The following is a 20,224-nucleotide window of genomic DNA, read 5'->3' as shown; positions in this document are numbered from 1 at the left end:
TGAATAAAGAAAACGGCAGACAAGAGAGTGCTCTTTAAGAGTGATTTTCATGTGCCTGTGGGATGATTGTCTGAAAACAACTGAAGATGTAACCTGAGGTAGTATTTATTTCAAATGCAGTTAATATTTTCTATGTTGAATAAAGAAAAATGAAAGATGTCACAGTTGAGGACAGATAAGGCCCCATTTGCGTTGTGGATATGTCATGATTTGTTAACTTCCTTATTATATGACTTCATAGGTTGTATAAACCTCTTTTGCTTTTTTTCTGTTTAAAAAGAAAACATGTATTGGGCTATGAATGCTGCGGAGTGTTTTTGTCTGCGAGTCCCTCTGTTTTTTTGTTTGCACAGGTGTCATTATGAACACAATGCAGGGTGGTAGGAGCAGGTGCGTGTATTGGCTTGAGGATAACAGTTTACTGTCAAATATGATCAGCAGTTGTTGAAATGCAAGAAATAATTTTCTCACATTTTGACTTGTCATTGTAGAAAAGGCAAATGTGTTACTAATAACATTAACGATAGCTCTGCTCTGTTAAGGGTCTCGGTCAGTCAGCCATGTCAGTGAACCAGCACCTTGAAACTAAAACAGCTAAATGGAATTCAGCTATTCAGCTCAACTATAGTAGGTTATGATTACCCAGAAAAGAAAATTAAGTCATTATCAGCTCACTGCAATGCCACTGGAAAGGCGGGTGAGTAGTCAACAAAACATTTCTGAAGCTTCACAGTGAAACAGCAAAGTAGAAGGAGACTTAAGAAAAAAGGAGACATCCGGAAAAAACATTAAATGGCTCCTAACAGCTCAGCCTGTGTAATCTGAGTCTCCGGAAACCCAAGATTGCAAATTCATTTATAAGGACATTATTTATACCCTTGATGCAAAGTCCAGCGCAGCAACCGATCCAGACAGAGTGTGCACTAACACTTTTAGCTTAGCAGCTACAGTCAAGATTTGTGCTTAAAAATGTGTTTTCAAATCAATTTATGATATAGGGCCATCCGGTGACTTGTGGATACAATTAGAATACTAAAGTCTCCATCTGCTTAATATGTTGGAAGAATTCTGCAACATTGTTATGCAGCTCGACAAATGACACTTCACCCGACTTTCCGTCCACAAGGAAATGAATAGATAATCGATTAATTTACATTTTGGGGGGATTTTGAATCACTTTGAATAGACTGGAAGAATGTCCTATGTATTTTACATCCTCCCAAATATAGATTGATGCTGGCAGTCATCATCTGTGTTGAAGAATAATGATGTGCATAATGTAAAGCCTCACAGGTGTTCTCACAATGCCTAATTAGACTTATTTTCATGGCTGTGTGGGCATATACAAAGGGTGTGCTTGATTGACATCTTCCAACTTCCAGCTTCACCCAATATGTACCTGAGCTGAGGCCTGATTATCTGTGAAAACACTTGAAGTCATTAAATTTCCATTGGCTGCACTGTATATGTTACTTGAACTGCATGCTATTCCTATATTGAGAGCAGAAGCATGTAATATTCAGTATATGCCTCATCAGGTGTCGGCACTTGCCATCATGTCAGCTGTCATTGTGGCTCATATCAGTTTCTGTATATAGTATGTGCTCCTCTGCTTCTCATTAACTGCATTGAGCATGCACCGTACCACGTGACAGGGTCACTCTCCTTAAAACCTCTACATCTCATGCACTAATCCATTTAGTAGAGCTCTGAGTCATGTGATATTATAGAGTCTTTTTGTCCTTAGGATCAGCCATAAAGGGCACGGAACGAGCTGTAGACTGAGCTGTGCTGGAGGGTGAAAGTTTGCTCTGAACAAACACTTCTGAGTCACTCTTAATCACCATATGAATCTGTTCTAAATGGCGTTTTTCTCAGACATAATGGCTCGTTTCCACAGCGCTGCCCACTTAATAAAACGTCTGAGTGTCTGTGTTCTCATCTTACTGTACCAGTTTCATTTGCCTCTTTTTGGTCACTCAGCACTGCCATGTCTTTGTCACTACTAAACTTCCATTTCACCCTGGCTAACATGTGACATTTCCTGTGACACGCTTATAATGGCTAAGGTGTTGACTGTAATGACATTTGACTCATTTTTCACATCCTGTTCAAAGGCAAGGACAAATGTCAGCCTATGCATTCACCTGCACAGACAAGGAGTTGATAGTCACATGCTGATTTTGCATGGCAGGCTCAGCTAAAGTATTTGTGAGTCAAAGAAAACACACACCACTCGCTTTATCTCTTTTGTGCTGCAGGGAATCAAATCCTCCCCAAAGATGTAATTCCAGAGAAAAAATATAAATTCTCCCACACATTTCACCATTTTATTGTTAGATGTATCAATGTATCATTTTCTATCTGTGCAGGGTGAGCATGTACAAGAATTTACTCTTCTTAACTAGAATTCAACTGCAGTAGCTTAAAACACTATAACACTTGTTGTGGGTGTGTGGTTTGTGTGTTAGGGTCTCTTTTGTGTTCAAAGCAATTTAATGGCAGAATCAATCAGTTTATCCCAGAAGGCTCCTGTGGCGAATATAAAGGTTACTCCATTGTATCAGACAGCTCTCTGGATAGGTTCCCATCTAGTTGTATCAGTTGACCTAATAGCGCTCAACCCTGTGAAAAATCGGGCACAAAGCCATGGCACTTGATGGATGTTAACCACCAACTGTGGCCTTATTTGAAGTTAGGGGGCCTTGTTCTCTCTTCATACAGTACGAGACTGTTTGCCGGTTACTGTACAAAAATATGCTCCCTTAGGAAGTAGGAGAGATTGGGGTAAGCATTTGTTGAGAGCGACGGCTTGATATGATGAATCGACAGGAAGGAGGCACAGGAAAAGATGGAAGTTGAACATAGGGGAAGTTGACCTAATAGCAGTGTATTGTCCATTCACAGATGATAATCCACAAGAGACATGATCTATTAAAAGCTTAGACTGTGGTTCATATTTTGGGCTTTAACCCAGACTCCTTGTCATGGAATAATTTATGTTCATTCTCTTAAAGCCACATCTCTCTCTTCTCAGGCAATAAAAAATTAGCTTAGCAGTATAGCTTACATCAAAACAAATACCCAATCAACAGCACACTGGATAGATACGATGTAGATGTGTTAATTTAACTTGCATGTCAGTCTGATAGCTGTCGATATAGGAGAGAGCGAGAGAGAAGTCATTGTTTGGTTAAAAGAAAAGAGAGGGAAAACATGGGAAGGGGTAAAGCTATGCAGTCGACCAGGAAGTCTGCATGTGACTCTAGTGCAGTTTCTCTGTTAATGGCTGTGTGTGAAGGTGGTCATGAGTCAACATAACATGTGATTTATCTCTCTCTTAAGGGGCTTTAGTAGCATTGCCTTATCCTACACATGTACACATGCCTCTATTGTTATATAGTTGAAAACATGACACTTGTGAAAATATTGTTGGGCTGTCATTGTTCAGTTAGAGTTCATGCTCTCATCATCATGTCATACAAAATGTTTTCATGTCATTCAGAGAAGGTAACTGTGCAATCTCAATAACAGATCATGAAATATGCTCTCAGTATAACTCACTTTCTGCGTGCTGCTGATAAAAGTTACATGAAACTGTCTTTTATGACCTTTGTTGTAATGGCTTTACGAGTGAAGCTGGTAATGTTTTTATTTTTTTTTATATTGTACATTTTTTATATTTTATGCACGTTACATTGAATGATTACCAATAATACTTACACTGTTGATCCCTCTGAGAACACTTTGAAGGTCTATGCAACTCTCAGCAACTGAAGACTTACTTTCATACTTGGCTGAGACATTAAACATAGCTAACTCATAACCTGAGCTTCTATCCTGTCCTGCATGAAATAGCTGAAAATTTAAGGAGGAAATGAAGGCAGAACATGTAAAATGTCAAAAAGACACATAGGAAAGTTGTCTAAGAAGTTTGCAGATAAGGCTGAAGGAAATCAGATAAAGAACTTAAACGGGAAGTCGATGGTGTCTCTCTTCTGCAGGATGCTTCTTCAGTTTGTTAACATGTCAGTTATAAGGCTTGTTGGGCTCAACTTTCTGCTCTCTAACCGGAGACAGAGCACTCAAAGCGTTTTGATTTGAAAGGTCTGTAACGTCAGAGATTGCAGTTGCATCAGACATTTCCCCCATCCAAAGCAAATGGTATTCTTTATCACAGTCAACCTGGGAAAATTTAAACTTATTTTTATGCGATCTCACCAAACTTTTCAAGGTTTTTTTTTTTATCATGAACAGTGATTCTATATACGTAGTTTTTTTTTTTTTATGTCCATGTGACCTTTGAAAGTGAAGTTATGGCTCCTATTAATTTAGATAGCGGCCAGGCTTGTTTGCCCGAAATTACTGCCTGGTGGTGTTGCCAAGATGGCTGCCGAGTGGCAAGACATGCGTAAAAGGACTTTGCCCCTACTTACAAAGGGAAAATTAACTCAACAGCATATCAAAACCTCTCTGCTCATTGGGCAGGGATTTGGATTTAGCTCCAAATTAAACTAACGCTTGGCCGTTGCTCCATGAACTGATTAAAACCCAGTAGTACATTACTTACCTCATTATATGATTTAACTACTGAACCAGCATATTTACATTCACATCACTTTTCCTTGAGAATCTGTTTTATCTTAGTAATTCTCAGCCGTTCCAGCATGGAGTCAGTTTAGCTGAGCTGCATTTTTGCTCAGATTTGAGTTTTATCTTCCAACTAAGTGAATACAATGTTGGCAGCAGTAGTGTGATATCCCACCTGTGTGATCAGTCAATTATATGATGTTCCGTGGTGTCAGTGGAGTTTGATTAGACTTCAAAAAGAAAAGCAAGCCTCGGGCTGCTGTCCTCCATGCCTGCTGCTTCCATCTACATAAACGGCTCTAATGACCTTGCTGACAGTGATTGACACCTGCGCTGTTGCCTGGTGACGCTTCATCAGCTTTTCTCAGCCCTTGTGGCCAATCAGAAGGTGAGAATTAAATTGTGCTGCCAAAATTCACTGCAGTCTTCTCAGAGTGTGGTTCAAGTAAAGGTCACATACATGAGAAGGAACAGATTCTCGTGTGTCTGTCCGTGCATGCCATACACATACACTTAAAACTGTAAATGGTAACGCTGTGAGAGGAGTGGTGTGATTGTGTTATGGAGTGTGAGCATCTGGGCGGCTGTGACGATAATAAGATTTATATAAGTCCCACCAAGACTTCTGCTGCTCAGCATCGGGCCTCGGAAAGAGTGCAGCAGAATCATTCTGAAGGATGAGTCAGGGCGGCTTTTTGAGGGTGTTTTTTTGTCGTGACTAGTCATTAGGGTGACTCATTTTGGTTCAGACTTTATTTGTCCCTATCCTGTTTGTGTTTAAATATCTTAGATTAACGTAGCACCACAAAAATGTTTTTGAAGAACACCAATATAACCATGTATGTCTAGAACAGCTGAATTTGATTGAGGCTTGATATAAAAGCTTAAGTAGCCCATAGAAATCCTTTTTGGTAGCTGGTGTGGGTTGGATCAGACTCCCTGCTGAGATTTATCTCGGCATTTGACACTTACAAACAGGAGATATTGAGGAAATGGCAATGCTTGTATGGCTTTACTGCCGGCACTTAACAGAAAACGGTTGACTGAGTGGAACCAGTGTGCTGTCAGCCATGAAATGAGTGTGGGAAATTGAATTCACGCTGACTCTTTAAGAGAACAGCAACAAATTCCTCTTTACTGGAGTCACCTTTCATGTGCAGCTGAGAGCTCGGTAGGATCTGCTTTCTTTTATTATCCCCTCTGGTGATCTCATGACATTATAGGGCTGCAGTGTGCACATTGTAAATTGCCACTTTAGCTTGTAGATACATTTTCTCATGTTGGGAGCATTACTTGGCTTTAGTCTTTAGACTTTGTACCATATTGTGGTGATGCTACAAATAATTTATTTTGAACTAGAAATTAGCCTTTGTAGTGTTTTTCTTTTCTTCTCTTGGTGTATTCTCCCAAAAGCTCTCCTCTCCTCTTGAAGCACACTGAGTGGGGCTGCTAAAAGATGCCCCATCAAATATTAAACACACCCATGAAGGCTCAGTCTCCACCCACACACCCATCCATGCACACACTCACACACACACGCACACACACGTCACATGACACACAGGCACACATGCAAGGAGAGGCAGCAGGCAGATCAACCTTTGATGAGTGTCTTCCTGTTTCTCTTCTGGGCGCTGCCTTACTTTCAGTTCAGATGATGGAGGAAACAAAGTGCAGAGTCACTTGGCAGGTCGTAGCACCTATTTTAATTGGATGGAAATGATTGGACTTGTCAACATAGGTTCACTGAATTAAGGTAATATTTTCTAACTTTTCTGTGCTACATTATGGGAGAATAAATGCAAGATGTATTTATGTGATGTGATGTGTCTGAATGCATCTGTGGTAGTCTGGTGGATGTTGTCACACCTTAACTTTCTCTACCTCTCTCCACTTCGTCTGCTGCCCTCTGTCATTTGATCTACCAGAGTTAGTATACAGCATTACCAAATCCTCTGTGCTGTCTTATTGGATTAGCATCTCTAAGCATCATTGCAACTCAGGCCAGTATTGCTTTCACTCAATACACATTAGCCTAGCGTCAGTGTTGCTTTCATCCCTGTCTCATTCTATTAGCTGGCCTTAATGGCACTCTGTTAATCTCTTCAGGGAACGAGCAGTGGCCCACTATTGCCCCTGCCCAGATGACTGGCCCGTTTATTACTCCGCTGAGACACTGGACTCTGCCAGTGTACAAATGAAGCTGCGCTTTGGTTCAGATGCAGAAGCAGAGGAGGTTAACATGAGCCCTCTGACTGAGACAAGAGGTTAGCTAGTCTAAGATTGTGGTTATGTATGTGTGTGCCTGGGGAGGTCCGTTTCCTTGAAAACAAATATCTTGTCTCAGAGTAGCGGCAGCTGGATGATAGGTGTTGCGTAACCATTGATCCATTTAATTGGTTTCAGCACTTACCAAGCTGGACATAGGGCAAGTTGCAGCTGCCTTCCACATTTTCTTTTTCTAGCTCACTCTATCCAATCCTTCCTGTGTTTTACCCCACTGTACCTTCTATCGTGAGTTCTTTTCATTTTCTTAGCTTGACCACAGTCCATGTGGACCTGAATTGCTGAGATATCTTGCAGAAGCTACTTTCTGTTTTGCATTTTTAATCTCTGCAGTTACAAACACTGCTTTTGGGTTTAGGAATAATAAACTACGCAGGAAATAGTTAACTTTAAATAAAGTGACCTCAGCAAGTACCAACAAAACTGACAATGTCTTTGGAAAAAAGAGATGGTCAAAGTGGTCCTTTTGTTGGCAAAGAAACATTCAGTTATGTTTATTGCATAACAGTGATATCCTTCGCAAATCAGTGTAAAGAATATCAATGCCAGGAAATTGTTTGTAGATGACATAATGAAAATATAGCCACAGCCACATTTCTGTTTAGCAGATGCTGTGTGAAATAGAGCTTTTCTGTTTTTACTTATTATCAGTACAAAGATAGCTGACACAAAGTAACTAAGGGATAATTTCTCCCAAAATAGATTTTTGTACTACAAACATAATTAATTTAGATAAACGACTTACAGGAAAGAAGAAAAATTAATTAATTAATTATTATTATTACTGTTATTATTGAAAATAAATAGTATCGTATACTATTTTTTTTCATACTGTTATTATAGAAAAGGAGATATTTTTGCTCAGGCATTCCTTACTCTACATCTTTCTCAGGGGATCCCACAGTATGAATAAAGTCAAATAAAATTCTCCCCATTATAGCCCTTTCAAAATCGAATGAAGGAAAGCTGAGAGAGCAGGAATGAATGTACCCTGACTTGCTGCTGCATTGAGAGATGGTGCTGAGGCTTTGTACTGATGGGGAGCTACGAGAGTTTGGAGATGGGGACGGACTGGCTGTGGGGATAAACAGCAGGATAGGGGATTTACTGTGTGTAGTAGAGCACCTCCATTCATGCGTAGCCCCAATGACCCAATAGATCACAGTCCTGGAGCTGTCGCATCCTATCTGCATCCATCCTGTTACTCCTGAAGAATGCATCTCTGCAGTGCGTGTGCAGTTGAAAAGTGAAAGCTTTGCCAGAAGAGCAACGAACAACTGCACTCTCGCAGATCCAATTTTTCAGCCTTCCTGTATCTTTGCCAGGTGCTTTCTGTCTGGCTGTCCTCTGAATCGGAAATAAAGTAAGGCCAAACAGACTCACTGGCAGACAGACAGAAATTCCCTGTCCCCTGGATGACAGAGAGTAAGAAAAGATCATCTCACTTTCCTGCTCATTTCACACACAGGGATCACTGCTGAGATGCCAAGTTGTGGGTCTAGCAGAAGGTCCCTCTGTGCCTGAAGTCTTGTCTGTCCTATTCAAACTCTCTAACAGTATGTCTCTCTCTTTCTCTTGTGCTTTTCAGATCCCCTCTTCCACTTGCTATCCTTTCATTCATTGTCTTTTTCCATTATCTTCGTTGAAACCAAGGAGAAACCACATATGATATTTGATTTTAATCTTGGCTGCTGACCTTTCCATAACATGGACAAAATGTACAAAATGGTAGCTCTTGATCAGCGATGTTGAGCTGGATTAAAATGAGTGAGTGCAGTTTGCATAATATGCTTTATATTTTCTTTGTACGGCAGCATGATTATATCCTTGGATTAAGTTGGAATGTTTTCTTTACATTATTCATCCCATCATACTATAAAGATTTTCTTTCTTTCTATTATGCAGTACAGAGCCACAGAAGGTACCTTGCCATGGTTTACGTGGGGTTTAGTGAAGGCCTTGTGCTTTATGTAAGTGAAGCGCTGGGATATTTATTTAGAGTTATACTCTGGGGGGATGGGCATGCTCTCAGATCTGAGAGTTTGACAGATGGCTAACATGGTTTACTGCCCTACCTCTGAATGTGTGTCAGTCAGTTAGGCTCTTGTTGTTTATTTGTGGTCCTCTTGAGCTGACCTGTGTGTTTTCTTTCTTTCTTTTTTTTTAATGAGTGCTGGGATGGGTATCAACCATGTTGTGTCTGCAACACTGAGTAACGGAACCATTTCATATGATTAGTATTAGAGTATTAGGTCAGATTGTTTGTGTTATTGTCTGATTCTTTGACAAGCTTCAAGTAATTTTGTGAAAATATGTTTGTTTGGGCAAATTGCATGTGTGATTGTTTCTGAACAAGAACTAATAATTTAAGAACAATTATCTTGATGCACATGGCAAGTTTCTAAAGTTAAAAATCCATTTTTGGAGAGACGTTTGTTAAAACTGTGCTGTGTAATTATCAGGGGTAATTTGAACAGCATATAGTTTGGCATTGCCACCAAGACTTGTGTATAGATTGGGCACCAGTGATGAAAAGTCAATATAGGCATTACCCAACTTTAGACTGGGGCTGTGGTGATGTGACATGAATGAGCTACTACTGTAACAGGAAATATTAGAGGTGAATACAGTAGCTCTCAACCAGTTAACCAAGTCACCATGGTTTGCTGTAGAACCCTCTTAGGAACATTTATAAATGTAAATGCTGGTAACTTAAGTAAAAAAACAACATATTAAATAAAAACATCAGCACTACAGACACACATCTTCCAGTGGCTCTGTGATGAGTGAGATGACCCAGATGATGAACAATGTAAATGGCTGCGTGTGTGTGTGTGTGTGTGTGTGTGTGTATTCACTACATTGAAACAGCGATCAGACACTCTGGATATGAATGAAACTTGAGAGGATCTGAGGCCATTGACAGTGGCGAAAACCCCCCACATCTAATTGCTCTCCATTAAACACACATAGACACACACACAGTCACCACCCGCTCCCCGGGGCAAAGAGGCTTTGGTGCCCTGCTTGCACATGCTGACCTGATTTTGTGTGTGTGTAACTGTGTGTTTTTGTGTTTGTGCTCATGTGTGTTTATAGAGCAGATTAGAATGATGGCATAGCCAGACACTACTGTGCCAGTAGTGAGTGTGTCTCTCTGATTGTAAACACGTGTGTGTGTGCATGGGAATGTGGGGCAGTTTGGCAGGAGTAGGAGTGGAGTTTTTTTCTTTTTAGAATAAGAGACCGACATTGTAGCACAACACCCCTCCCCCACCACTTACAAAAGTTGAGTGGATGCTTGCTCCAGTATCTGCCTTTGTGTCTCTGTGCCAGTTTGTCAAGGGATGCACCCACATGGGAGAAGCTGCTTGATCTAGGTGCAACAATACAGCAGGCATTTCTTAAAAAGTAAATTGTTCAGGCAACACTGGGTTAAAATCCATCGGGATCAAGTCTGCAGACTTCTCGTGCAGATGGGTCACTTTCTGCCAACCGCACCCGCCATCTGGATCTCACTAACTTTTCTATTAATAATCTTCCTGCACTAACCAGATGGATGTAACATGCAGGTGCACCACAAACACATGTACACTTGTCACATGGCTGATTGGAATTGAATTAACCTAACAATGAGTGAAAGGAAAAGGCCCTGTGTTCTCCCTCCATTGGTTTTTATATGCAGTATATCCTCCATTCACTATTCACAGTATGCTGGCCACCTGCCCAGCACTGGTTTCCCCTTGTCCCCCAGGCGGTGTCTATCCGTTTGCCCATCTTTTTGTTGGCAAGGCATTCTGGCGCCTTATCCTCCAAAGCCAGTGCCAGCCACAGGTTATGTCATGTGTGAAACTCTTTGAAAACTATCATTTTTTTCTGTTAACTTCTCATTAAGACTGATCAGTTTTTTGCATGTATTTCCTCTTTAATTTTGGGAGATTGAATGTAACAATTGGATCATACCAAGCACACATTTGTGTTGGATGAACCAAATTCAGTTTCACAGGTTTTTTGCTGTCTGCTATAAAGAAAGTCAAAAATACGTACAATTAAGTTTCAGGAAGACACATCAGATTCACCACGTGTGATTGAAATTTGTGGATATTAATTATTATTATTACCTGCATAAAGACAGACTCATGTAGTCTTTATGTCTCTCAGATGACCTTCTGAATGCATCAAGGAAGCCTTGCCATGACAAAATCTCAACTCAGCCTGTAATCTTGCCAGATTAATCCCTAATACTCCTCACAGTCAGTGGTCTTTGAAAAGGAGTCAGACATGCAACCACTGCAGCAGGTGGACAAGATTACCCTTTGTGTCATTACATTTTATCATTGCAGAATACCAATACAGATAAGTGTTTGTGACTGCATTTGCCGATGTGTGTTTCTTAACTATATTTGACTTTTTTCAAGCAACCTGTAATGGAACTTTTAAACAAAATTGTTAAGAGCCAAATAGGGTTAAATCAAAAGCAAGGTGATGAATACAAGATGAAAAATTATACACATATAATGTGTGTAAAAGTGTATTATAGTGTAGTGATTCAGAAATCTTACTGTGCATTACTTGTTATTTAAACCTAAAGTAAAGGCTAAGATCACTGTTCTACAGCAAGTATGACAATGGTAAGGCAAAGTATTGGTTTGATTAATTTATATTATTTGATTTATATTTATATTATTTGCAGCACAATGTGGCAGCTGTTGGCATTAATGAGTTTTAAGGACTGAATTGGCCTATAAAGCTGCTTGTCAGTGTCCCATGTCAAGTCATGAACACTTGAATCTAATCCTGACGTATTTTGTATTTCTGTCTGTTTTTTCCCCAGTTGTGTGTGATTTAGTGTTCCTCCATGCCTTTGTTGGCATCTAATGGAAGAAAAAGCACCCATCAGGTCTGCCATGGTATCCAGACTGCCTAAGTTCGGTGGACGCTCCTCGACTGGCGGTGCTAGCCCCTTGTCCAATGGTTCCACACAGCCTACCACGCATTCCCAGGATGGTAAGACCACTCCCCCAGGAACACGCCCAAATGGCATGATCCGTGCCTCTCCTTTTTCCCTGAAATGGAAGAGAGATGAGGGGACAACCCCCTCCAGCCCCACCACTCCCACAAGCCCTGGAGATGGAGGTGAAGACAAGGCTCCACTGCACCTTCCCTCGTTGGCAAAGGACGTAAAGAATGGGTCTCCAGCGACACCCAAGATGAAGAGGTCAGGTTCTTTGATGGTGGCTGTGTCCAGTCCCAAGGCAATCCCCAGGCAATCCTTGAAGATGAGTCCCAAAGTAGGGATCAAGCTTGGACAGAGTCCACTGAATGGAGGTCCAAAAATGGGCCATAATGCTTGCAGCGTTCCTGGTCGAACAGGGTCAGAGTCTCGCCTTGTGAGACCAAGACTGGGCTCCAGCTCTCCCAGAAGCAGCTCTCAAGACAGCCTCTCCCAGTCCAGTGACAGCCTGAAGACGATGGCACTGGACAGCATGGTGCGTTCTAACAGCTTCACTCACTTCAAGCAGATTCCCTCACCCACCAGCCAGCCTATGACACGCTCCTTCTCTTTTAACCGGGCTGTAGAGCTAGCCAAGCCTCTGGCAAACACACAGCTCCGGCCTCCTCGGAGCAGTTTTCTCAAACCCCCTCAACTGAGCAATGGAAGAGTGGGTTTGGGACTCGGAGGCCTGAATGGTAGCCTTGGAGGTTCAGGAGGTCAAGCTGGAGGACTTGGAGGACTTCAGTACAATAAGACACCATCAGTTGCCACCTCTCTGCCCACCCTCTCGATCCCGCCAGGACCTAGTACCCCCAGTGCTCTGAGGAAGCCTCTGTTACCCAGTTGTGTGCTGACCAAATCATTGGGCAGCTCTGGGAGTCCTTTGGGCTACAGGCTGCCTCGATCCGGGCAGACCAAACAGCAGAAGCCACTATTTCCAGGTAGGGTCAAGGGGGATATCAGATCATCAACTGCCCCTGAATGCAGGGGGCTGTTAGGGATTGCAATAGACAGTGAGCGGACTGATGAGGCTGACAAAGCAGATTTACACAGTGACAGTGATGGGAGCTCTGGAGATGGAGGAGTAGAAGGAGGAAGTGGTGTACCTAGGCAGAATTCTTGCCAGACAGCAGGCGAGCCTCTGGAAGACATGTCCTTATCTTCTGCCTCGTCTATAGACAGAGGCGATACTAGTGAGGAGTTTTTAGATGACTTTTACAGTGTGGGAGATGTGCTCAGCGATGGGGACCTGCCTGACAACAGGAAAACTGGCAATGATACTCGAACCCGCCTACACAGCTTTCTAAATGAGACGCTTGACTGGGACAATATGGATCTTGAAGGTAAAAAAAAAATGAAATGAAAGGAGATTCAACTACATTTTTGTGTTACATTTGTGCCATTAGTTCAGCCCATGTTTTTAATTCTGCTGCAGGACCTAAAGACGAAAGCCCTATGCAAGACTCCCAGGGGCCACTGGTGTTGTCTTCAGAGCGGAGTGATATCCTTCAGGCCTCATCTGTGGAGCTGTCACCCTCCAACAGCTCAGGTGGAACCTACATGTGGGATGAGGATGGTCTTGAGCCCCTTGGGGGCCCTGGGGCACATCCATGTGAAAGCTATGATGACTCTGAGCTCAACAGCATGGTGAGTCCCAGTTAACCGCTTTGGTGACTTTTGACCAAAATGTGTTTTTCTTTATTTGTCAGTCCTAAAATCTGGCCTTTCTTGAGATTATTTTGCCAGTGGTTCCACTTCTTGCCACTGCTTTTAGGGTTTCCGACCCCAAACGACAAGTGACAAGTGGGTCACTTGTATCAACGATATGGCAGTTTATACGTGATAAACTGATACACTGAACATGATATGAACTTAATATGAGATGCTAAGTTATTCAATTTGGAGTGCATGGAAATGTCCCCTCCAAAAAATGTACACTGCTAATAATGACGATGTTTCTGTTGATTGTTTTTAAGTATAATTTCCCAGTTGTTTGTATTAAATAGATAAGGAAGTAAGTAAGTTTGTTGTATTGTCTGCCAGCAAGCACTCATGCTCTCCACTCCTTACTTCATGCCAACTGGCAGACTGCTCTGTAGCGTATTACAGAAAGGGAAAGGGGTGAAGAGCAGCCAAAATGTTTTAGCAACGATACGGTTACTAACGATAAAAACTTTGGAGAGCAGTTAGAGCAGTTTCAGCTTTAACTGATGGATAGTTGGCAAAGAATAAGCTTGAGTGACTGAAAATGTTTTTTTGTTTTTTTTTTTCAATTGAAGTTGTTTTGTAAGCGAAAGGGTGTTATGGTTATGGCACCTCGAGTTTGGTGTGATAAACATTACACAGATTGACCTCTTCTAAGTTTCTGCTCTTCTGAGTTTGAGCATCAAACAATCAGCTCAAAAGTCTTCTGAATTTCTCTACCACTGACTGTACGCCTATGAAATCCTTTTTTGTCATAATGTATAAATATAAATGAAATATAAAAATGTTCTTGCCATTATTAAAGCTCAGGAATAGCAGCTTGACTGGTGCGCAGATGCACAGAAAAGGTGAGGTGGTAGAGTTATTCCATTAGAGCGTATGATGTGACTGTCAGTGTGTAAATGAAAATATCACTGTTAATGACACCATACTTACATTTACATTAAATAGATAAGACTTGATAATATTAATGCATTAATATTTGTTTTGTCATTAAGTTAATTTTCCCTTTGGGGCTGATGTTATTCAGCTAATATACTTTTATCAAGCACACCACTGTACTTGCCTAAGTCCATTAGATAATTCTTCCTTCCTTACATAATTAGCTCTTAAACAAGCAGAACAAAGGCAGAAAAAAGGAGAACAAAACTGTCTGGAGAAAACTAGAGTTTTCTGCCAGGTCTCACCAGCATTTTCGTGCCAAGGCTGCTCTCTCCCTGAGAGGAATGCTGACCTGGCCACCAACTGTGTGTTAATTGCTCACTCGCTTTGCTTTGGTTCTCCTGCACCAAGGCACCTGATCTCAAGAATGTGAAAAGAGCTTTAAATGAGCTGGATTAGAAATGATATAATAAGATTTATGTGTTTACTGCTTTTACCATGTGATGTTAACACGAGCATCGAACATGTTCACTGCTCCTGTCAGCACAAGCCCTCGTGCCATAGCCATGTGTATCTGATTAAGAGTTATTCAGCATGTCTTAAGTGGTATGCGTGTGTTTGTGTGTTTTCCGTGTTTGTTTACTAGATTAGTTGAAATTTCATCATATAGGAGACCTTTTTAATGCTTTGAAAATGTAAGGTTTTGGTGGCCTTGCGGAATAGCAGTTGCTGTCTTGTGAAAACTATAACTCAAGAGCACCATGAGGGCTAAAAAGGCTAAAATTATAGTTATAACAATTTATGTCCAAAGAGTCAAAGGTCAACTGTACTGTGACAGCATGATATTCTGCAAAAAATGTTCTTCCCTTTATTCAACAGCATACAGATTGTGCTACACAAAATCACAAGCAGTTCAGAAGTACAAGATGCATTTCACATTAACAGACTGCAGTTATACAGAAGATAAGGCTTTTATTATTGTACAAGATAACATCTTGTTATTTTGCAATTGAAATAGTACTGGCAAAGGAGATATGCAAAGCCAAACTCCAGTGTTCTTCTATTCTACCAGAATGAAATAGCCATAGGGCTATGAGCATGTGTGCAAGGAGGGGATGTGTGTTCCTTGTGAGTGTTACTGGAGGCTGCTGTTGCATCAGTGGCAGCCATCATTCCTGCCCTCTGCCAATCCACTAGAGCTACCAGCACCACTAGAAATCAGTGGAAAAATAAATGAATGCATGTTTGCAGAGCTATTGTGCAACATTCTCACGCAACATTTAAATTATCTTATGCTAGATAAGTTGGTACAGTCTCATCATAGCTCACAGTTATAGCTCTACTCTTTCTGCAGTGTGGGCAGTAGTATATCTTAGTGAGGTACAAATCTGCAGTCAGAGAAGATGGGAGTAATGGTAGTCCCCTGCTATCAGAAAGAGGAGGTCCGTTGATGGCTGTCGAGCAACCGGGAGCTTGATAGGGGAAAAATGTGTAGAGAGGAAATGGGTAAACCAGAAAGAGAAAGAGAGAGACTGATTGCTCATGTGTGAAGATCAGCTCTATGGGGAATCTGCCTTTGAGATATTTAACTGAGCTATTTGATTAGAGGAAATGAGCCCACTTACTGTAATTGGATGCACCGATCTCTCTCTATCCCACCCCATTCTCTGCTTTTTCCTTGCCATCTGTTTGCATCTTTCTCATACTCATTCTTTCCTTGTTCACTGAGTAAATCTTTTTTCATAATGAGCAGAAGAAAACCACTAATATAATCCTGTCACAAAGCAGTGTCTGTGTCCAAAATGATAAGTAATTCTTATTTGGATTCATTTTGCATGATCTTATGTGTTCTGCTGTGACAAAGTTGAGGCATCAAACAATGTGTATCACAGTGTGCTAGTTAAAGCTCCTTTCTTGGTCTTGTCTCAGAAAGTAAAGCATGTGAAAAGCCTTTGCTCTGAAAACGATGCTGCAGAAAAGTGATTGCATCCTAATTACACTCAATATTAATGATATTGGCTCTGAGCATAAAAAAAGAATGCAACTGATGTTTGTAGCATGTATGCAATCAAAATCTCTCCATGTTTCTTATTTGTATGAGAGAATGGAAGAGTTATTCTGCTCCTGACGGGATTTAATTTGCCTTACTGCAGTGCCATGCTCAGTCCACATGGAGGCACTGTGCATCCTTAAGAAAACACAATAATGTGCATGCACCTGCTAGTGATCCTGGTTTTGTGTGTCCCAGTATTTTTCCGGCTATATATGGCTCTATCTGCATTCTTATGCCTCTGTGCAAAATCAAGGAGTGGGCTACCTGAGCTGATAATAACATTCCCCTGATGCACCATGCAGCCCAGTACACTATCAGCTTTACAAAATGGGCATCGTGAAATGGAGGTCCGTCTCTCGCAGTGACTGCTAATTTTTTGCGGCCTCAGTGCAATTTATTATGCAATGCAACAGGGCGTAATTTATATTGAAATGGTTTCGGATTATGTTACCTATTTTATCATGTTAGGAAACTCACAAGCATTCGTGAATGCTTAGAATAAAAGTAAGAAGTTGAAACACTGAGAATTTACATAATGATAGATGCTTTCTATGAGTGTCCATCATGTCTATTTTTTTGTACATCCCAATGATGGACACAATGATAGAAACACCTGTACAGGGTAACAATATATCTGTATTATGAATAACCTATATGCATCTTAAAATGTTGTGTTTTGTTGAAACTGTCAGACAGAATATGGTGGAATAATTTGGCTTTAGCCTAGTTTTTGTCAGCCTCTTGTACTGCATTATATTCATAAATATAGCTTATATTTTGTTCTCTATTTTTGTATCTCAGTATAAGGAGATACCAAATATTAGATCCACCTAAGATATAATAGAATTGAATAAAACATAACTACCAATTCAAAATGACCATTGACCAATGATCTTTACCTGATTCTTCTTTTTATTAAATCATTAACTGTCTAAAATTATTCTCCAGGAAATACAAATGTTTTAGTTACTTTGATCGTCATGTGCCACATTAACATGACATAACATAAAAAGTTGATAGTTGAAAAGTTAAAGTTGATGATCAGTAGGTGTTGACAGTGTTCTTTTCAGGGCTGATACTTATATAATCGATAGATCGTTATCATGGAGACTGATAACAGATATTTGCAACTTTGGGTCCTCCACAGAAGGATGTAATGACAGAAAGGATGCTATATCAGGGCTTGAGGTTTTTATTAGTTAATTTTATATGCAGTGAGATTCAAAAACTACAGATTTGATCTGCAAATCTTCAAAAATGCAGCCCCGATATTGATCCAGGCCGATGATTGGTCTAACCTGTAATGGTCACACACATGAATGAAGAAGTACCTAAGTAAGTTCAAAATAAAGTTGTATGGCAAGTTATGCATTGGACTGGTTTCCTTAAGAACTCCTCTGTTGATTTCATTAGCCACGTGTCTGAATTTCTCTCCCGTTAGAGGAGATATATATATTGAAATTACAGCTCAGTGTCCCTCCTCACAACATGAAGCCTTGCATGAAAAACACCTGAATGAACCTTTAGCGTCTGATAGTTATTTTAGTTCTTATCCCTTCTTTTCTTGGATTGCAGGCTGTCTTTTGTTCATTTTGAAATCAGTTTTCTTTTGTTCTTTCTGTTGATGGTTCATCCATTTTGCCTTCTTTCACCCCGCTCCTTTTTTCTCTCTCTGTTTTTCTGCCAAACTCCTGGGGGCTCTGTAATCCTTTGGTTTTTCGCTTTGCTTACTCGAAACTGCAGAGTTACCACTGCCTCTTATCCCTGATTTATTTATTTTGCCTCTAATTTTAGGCTTTTGTGGGGCCAGGTTGAGACAGGTCAATTCATTAGTCTTTAAATGAGTGAGGTGCTTAAGCCTTTTGTCTGCAGAGTGCTCAGCCATTTATGGAACATGCTGCCTGTGAACCGACTATGCTGTTGCATTAATGAGGCTTATAGCTCAACTGGTTTTGTTTGTTTACATTTGACAGCAGCAGCCCTTTAAGGTAAACAATGTTTTATGTGCACCTCTTTTGGTGCATTCTGTTCTTTCAATTTGAGACTATCACACAAATAAAAGATACACGTTTTAGCCTGTGACAACTGCCGTGTGAGTCATTCCCAAAATTACAGCCTATATTTCCATCAGCATCAATCATGACTCCCTTTAGTTTCCAACCACAGTCCTGTCCTGTTATTTTTCTGATGATTATTACCATACTGCCTTTTTTAACTACTGTGTCTCTCAGCTGACCCTCAAGGATTGTTTTCTTTAAATGGATGCTGTTTAGGCATCTTCTGTGACAGATAAAGGCAATAACATTAGATTACTGGAAGGATAAAAGCAAAACACCTTTCATTGGTGAGATTTGTTTGATTAAGTTTAATCAGTTTATTGCTTATATTTCACTAGTCTTGTTGTTGTCCATGTTTATTGTTGATTTAATGTTTTAGAGAAAAAAGAAGCAACAATGTAACTTGATTTGAAAATTAACACCAGACGGTATTCTCAAAAACTGGACCATAGATAATATGTCAGTGTCCTATTATTTGTGGAGTGCCCTGTGTATTGAATTTCCAAGCAAATGTTATTATTTCATTACATTACATTTCATTTCTAGCCTATTGACATAAAACTGAGTTTTCAGGAGACTCTATTTTATTCAGTAGATTGATCTATTGCTTGCTGTAGTCAGCGCTACCATGTGAAGCACTTTTAGATTTAATCAGTTGAATCTTCATCTTCTTGACATGTTCAATTCAGCTTTTATTGTACTCATTTACATTTCTTGCTCTATATGATATTTTAACGTATGCTGATATTATTCAGCACCAGATTTTTCATCTTTCTTTCGTTGGTCTTTTCTCCCTCATTATGGCACCAGTTCTACCTACTTTTTTTACGGCTTGTGTCAAAGGAAAGCCAGCTCGAGTTTCTCAAATGGGCGTTTCATTCGGTAAACAACCAAATACACAGATGGAATGAAAATGTTTGGCCGGAGAGAGGGAGAGCTATTGTTTAGTGTAATTTCTTTTTTTTTTAAATGAGATTTTAACTTTTTTTATTATCACACAAAATGTGTTAAATCTACAGTGATTTTGTTTTTTAATGGCTTAATTTGGCTTTTTTGTGTTTCTTTGTGTGTTGTGTTTTTGAAGCATAAAGATGCTGGTACCTCACTTCCTCAAAAGACAGTAATCTTTATGTTCAAGTTGAGCAGAATTATAATTGTATGCAACAGTATAGAACAACAAACTCAAACTACTTACATTGTCAATAATAGTAACTACATATACACCTTGCCACATGCTAAACTTTAGAAAAAAGCCTTTTCAAACTGAGACCAGCTTTTAAAACAGTGCAACTTGTACACAGCACAGAAACCTGGCTTGTCTGCTTGTTTGGTATTGAGTGCTATGGGACCTCTGTGTTGACACAGTCTGTTTTTATCTCTTAAGGTCAGTTTCTTAGTTTTGTCAGTTCACACGCAGCTGTATATACAGATTGGGTCAGGACAATATGGTAGAGACAGCGCATTGATGATTTTTTAGTCTCCTTTAGCAGCTGAGATGGGGAAAAAGATGAATCTGGTAAAACCTTGCTGCTGATTTTAGGGTTCTCTAACTCTGTTTTGCTGTCCTCTGCAGCTGCCGTCACTCAACAAACAATTTCACTTGGATTACTTTAGATTAGATTACTCTGCACACACTGCCTCTGTGTCTTTCTCTGA

The 20,224-nt window shown here is 40.3% G+C and overlaps 1 protein-coding gene across 5 annotated transcripts in view; it reads left to right on the top strand.

The window, feature by feature from the left end:
* ccser2a (coiled-coil serine-rich protein 2a) overlaps window positions 1–20,224 on the top strand; it is a 57,022-nt gene that overhangs the window by 2,575 nt on the left and 34,223 nt on the right. For 3 of the 5 annotated variants that reach the window (XM_037123435.1, XM_037123438.1, XM_037123434.1), the window contains 2 exons: window positions 11,711–13,215; window positions 13,308–13,519. In XM_037123435.1, the coding sequence (XP_036979330.1) occupies window positions 11,754–13,215; window positions 13,308–13,519 (1,674 nt within the window). In that variant the 5' untranslated portion in view covers window positions 11,711–11,753. Of the gene's footprint in view, window positions 1–6,239; window positions 6,347–6,687; window positions 6,858–11,710; window positions 13,216–13,307; window positions 13,520–20,224 lie in introns of those variants that run through there. The other 2 variants (XM_037123437.1, XM_037123436.1) reach the window with 2 other exon arrangements.

Source organism: Acanthopagrus latus, chromosome 15 (assembly GCF_904848185.1).
Source record: "Acanthopagrus latus isolate v.2019 chromosome 15, fAcaLat1.1, whole genome shotgun sequence".
NCBI lineage: Eukaryota > Metazoa > Chordata > Actinopteri > Spariformes > Sparidae > Acanthopagrus > Acanthopagrus latus.
Note: the sequence above shows the minus strand (reverse complement) of the source record. Positions and strands in the feature narration are given on the sequence as shown.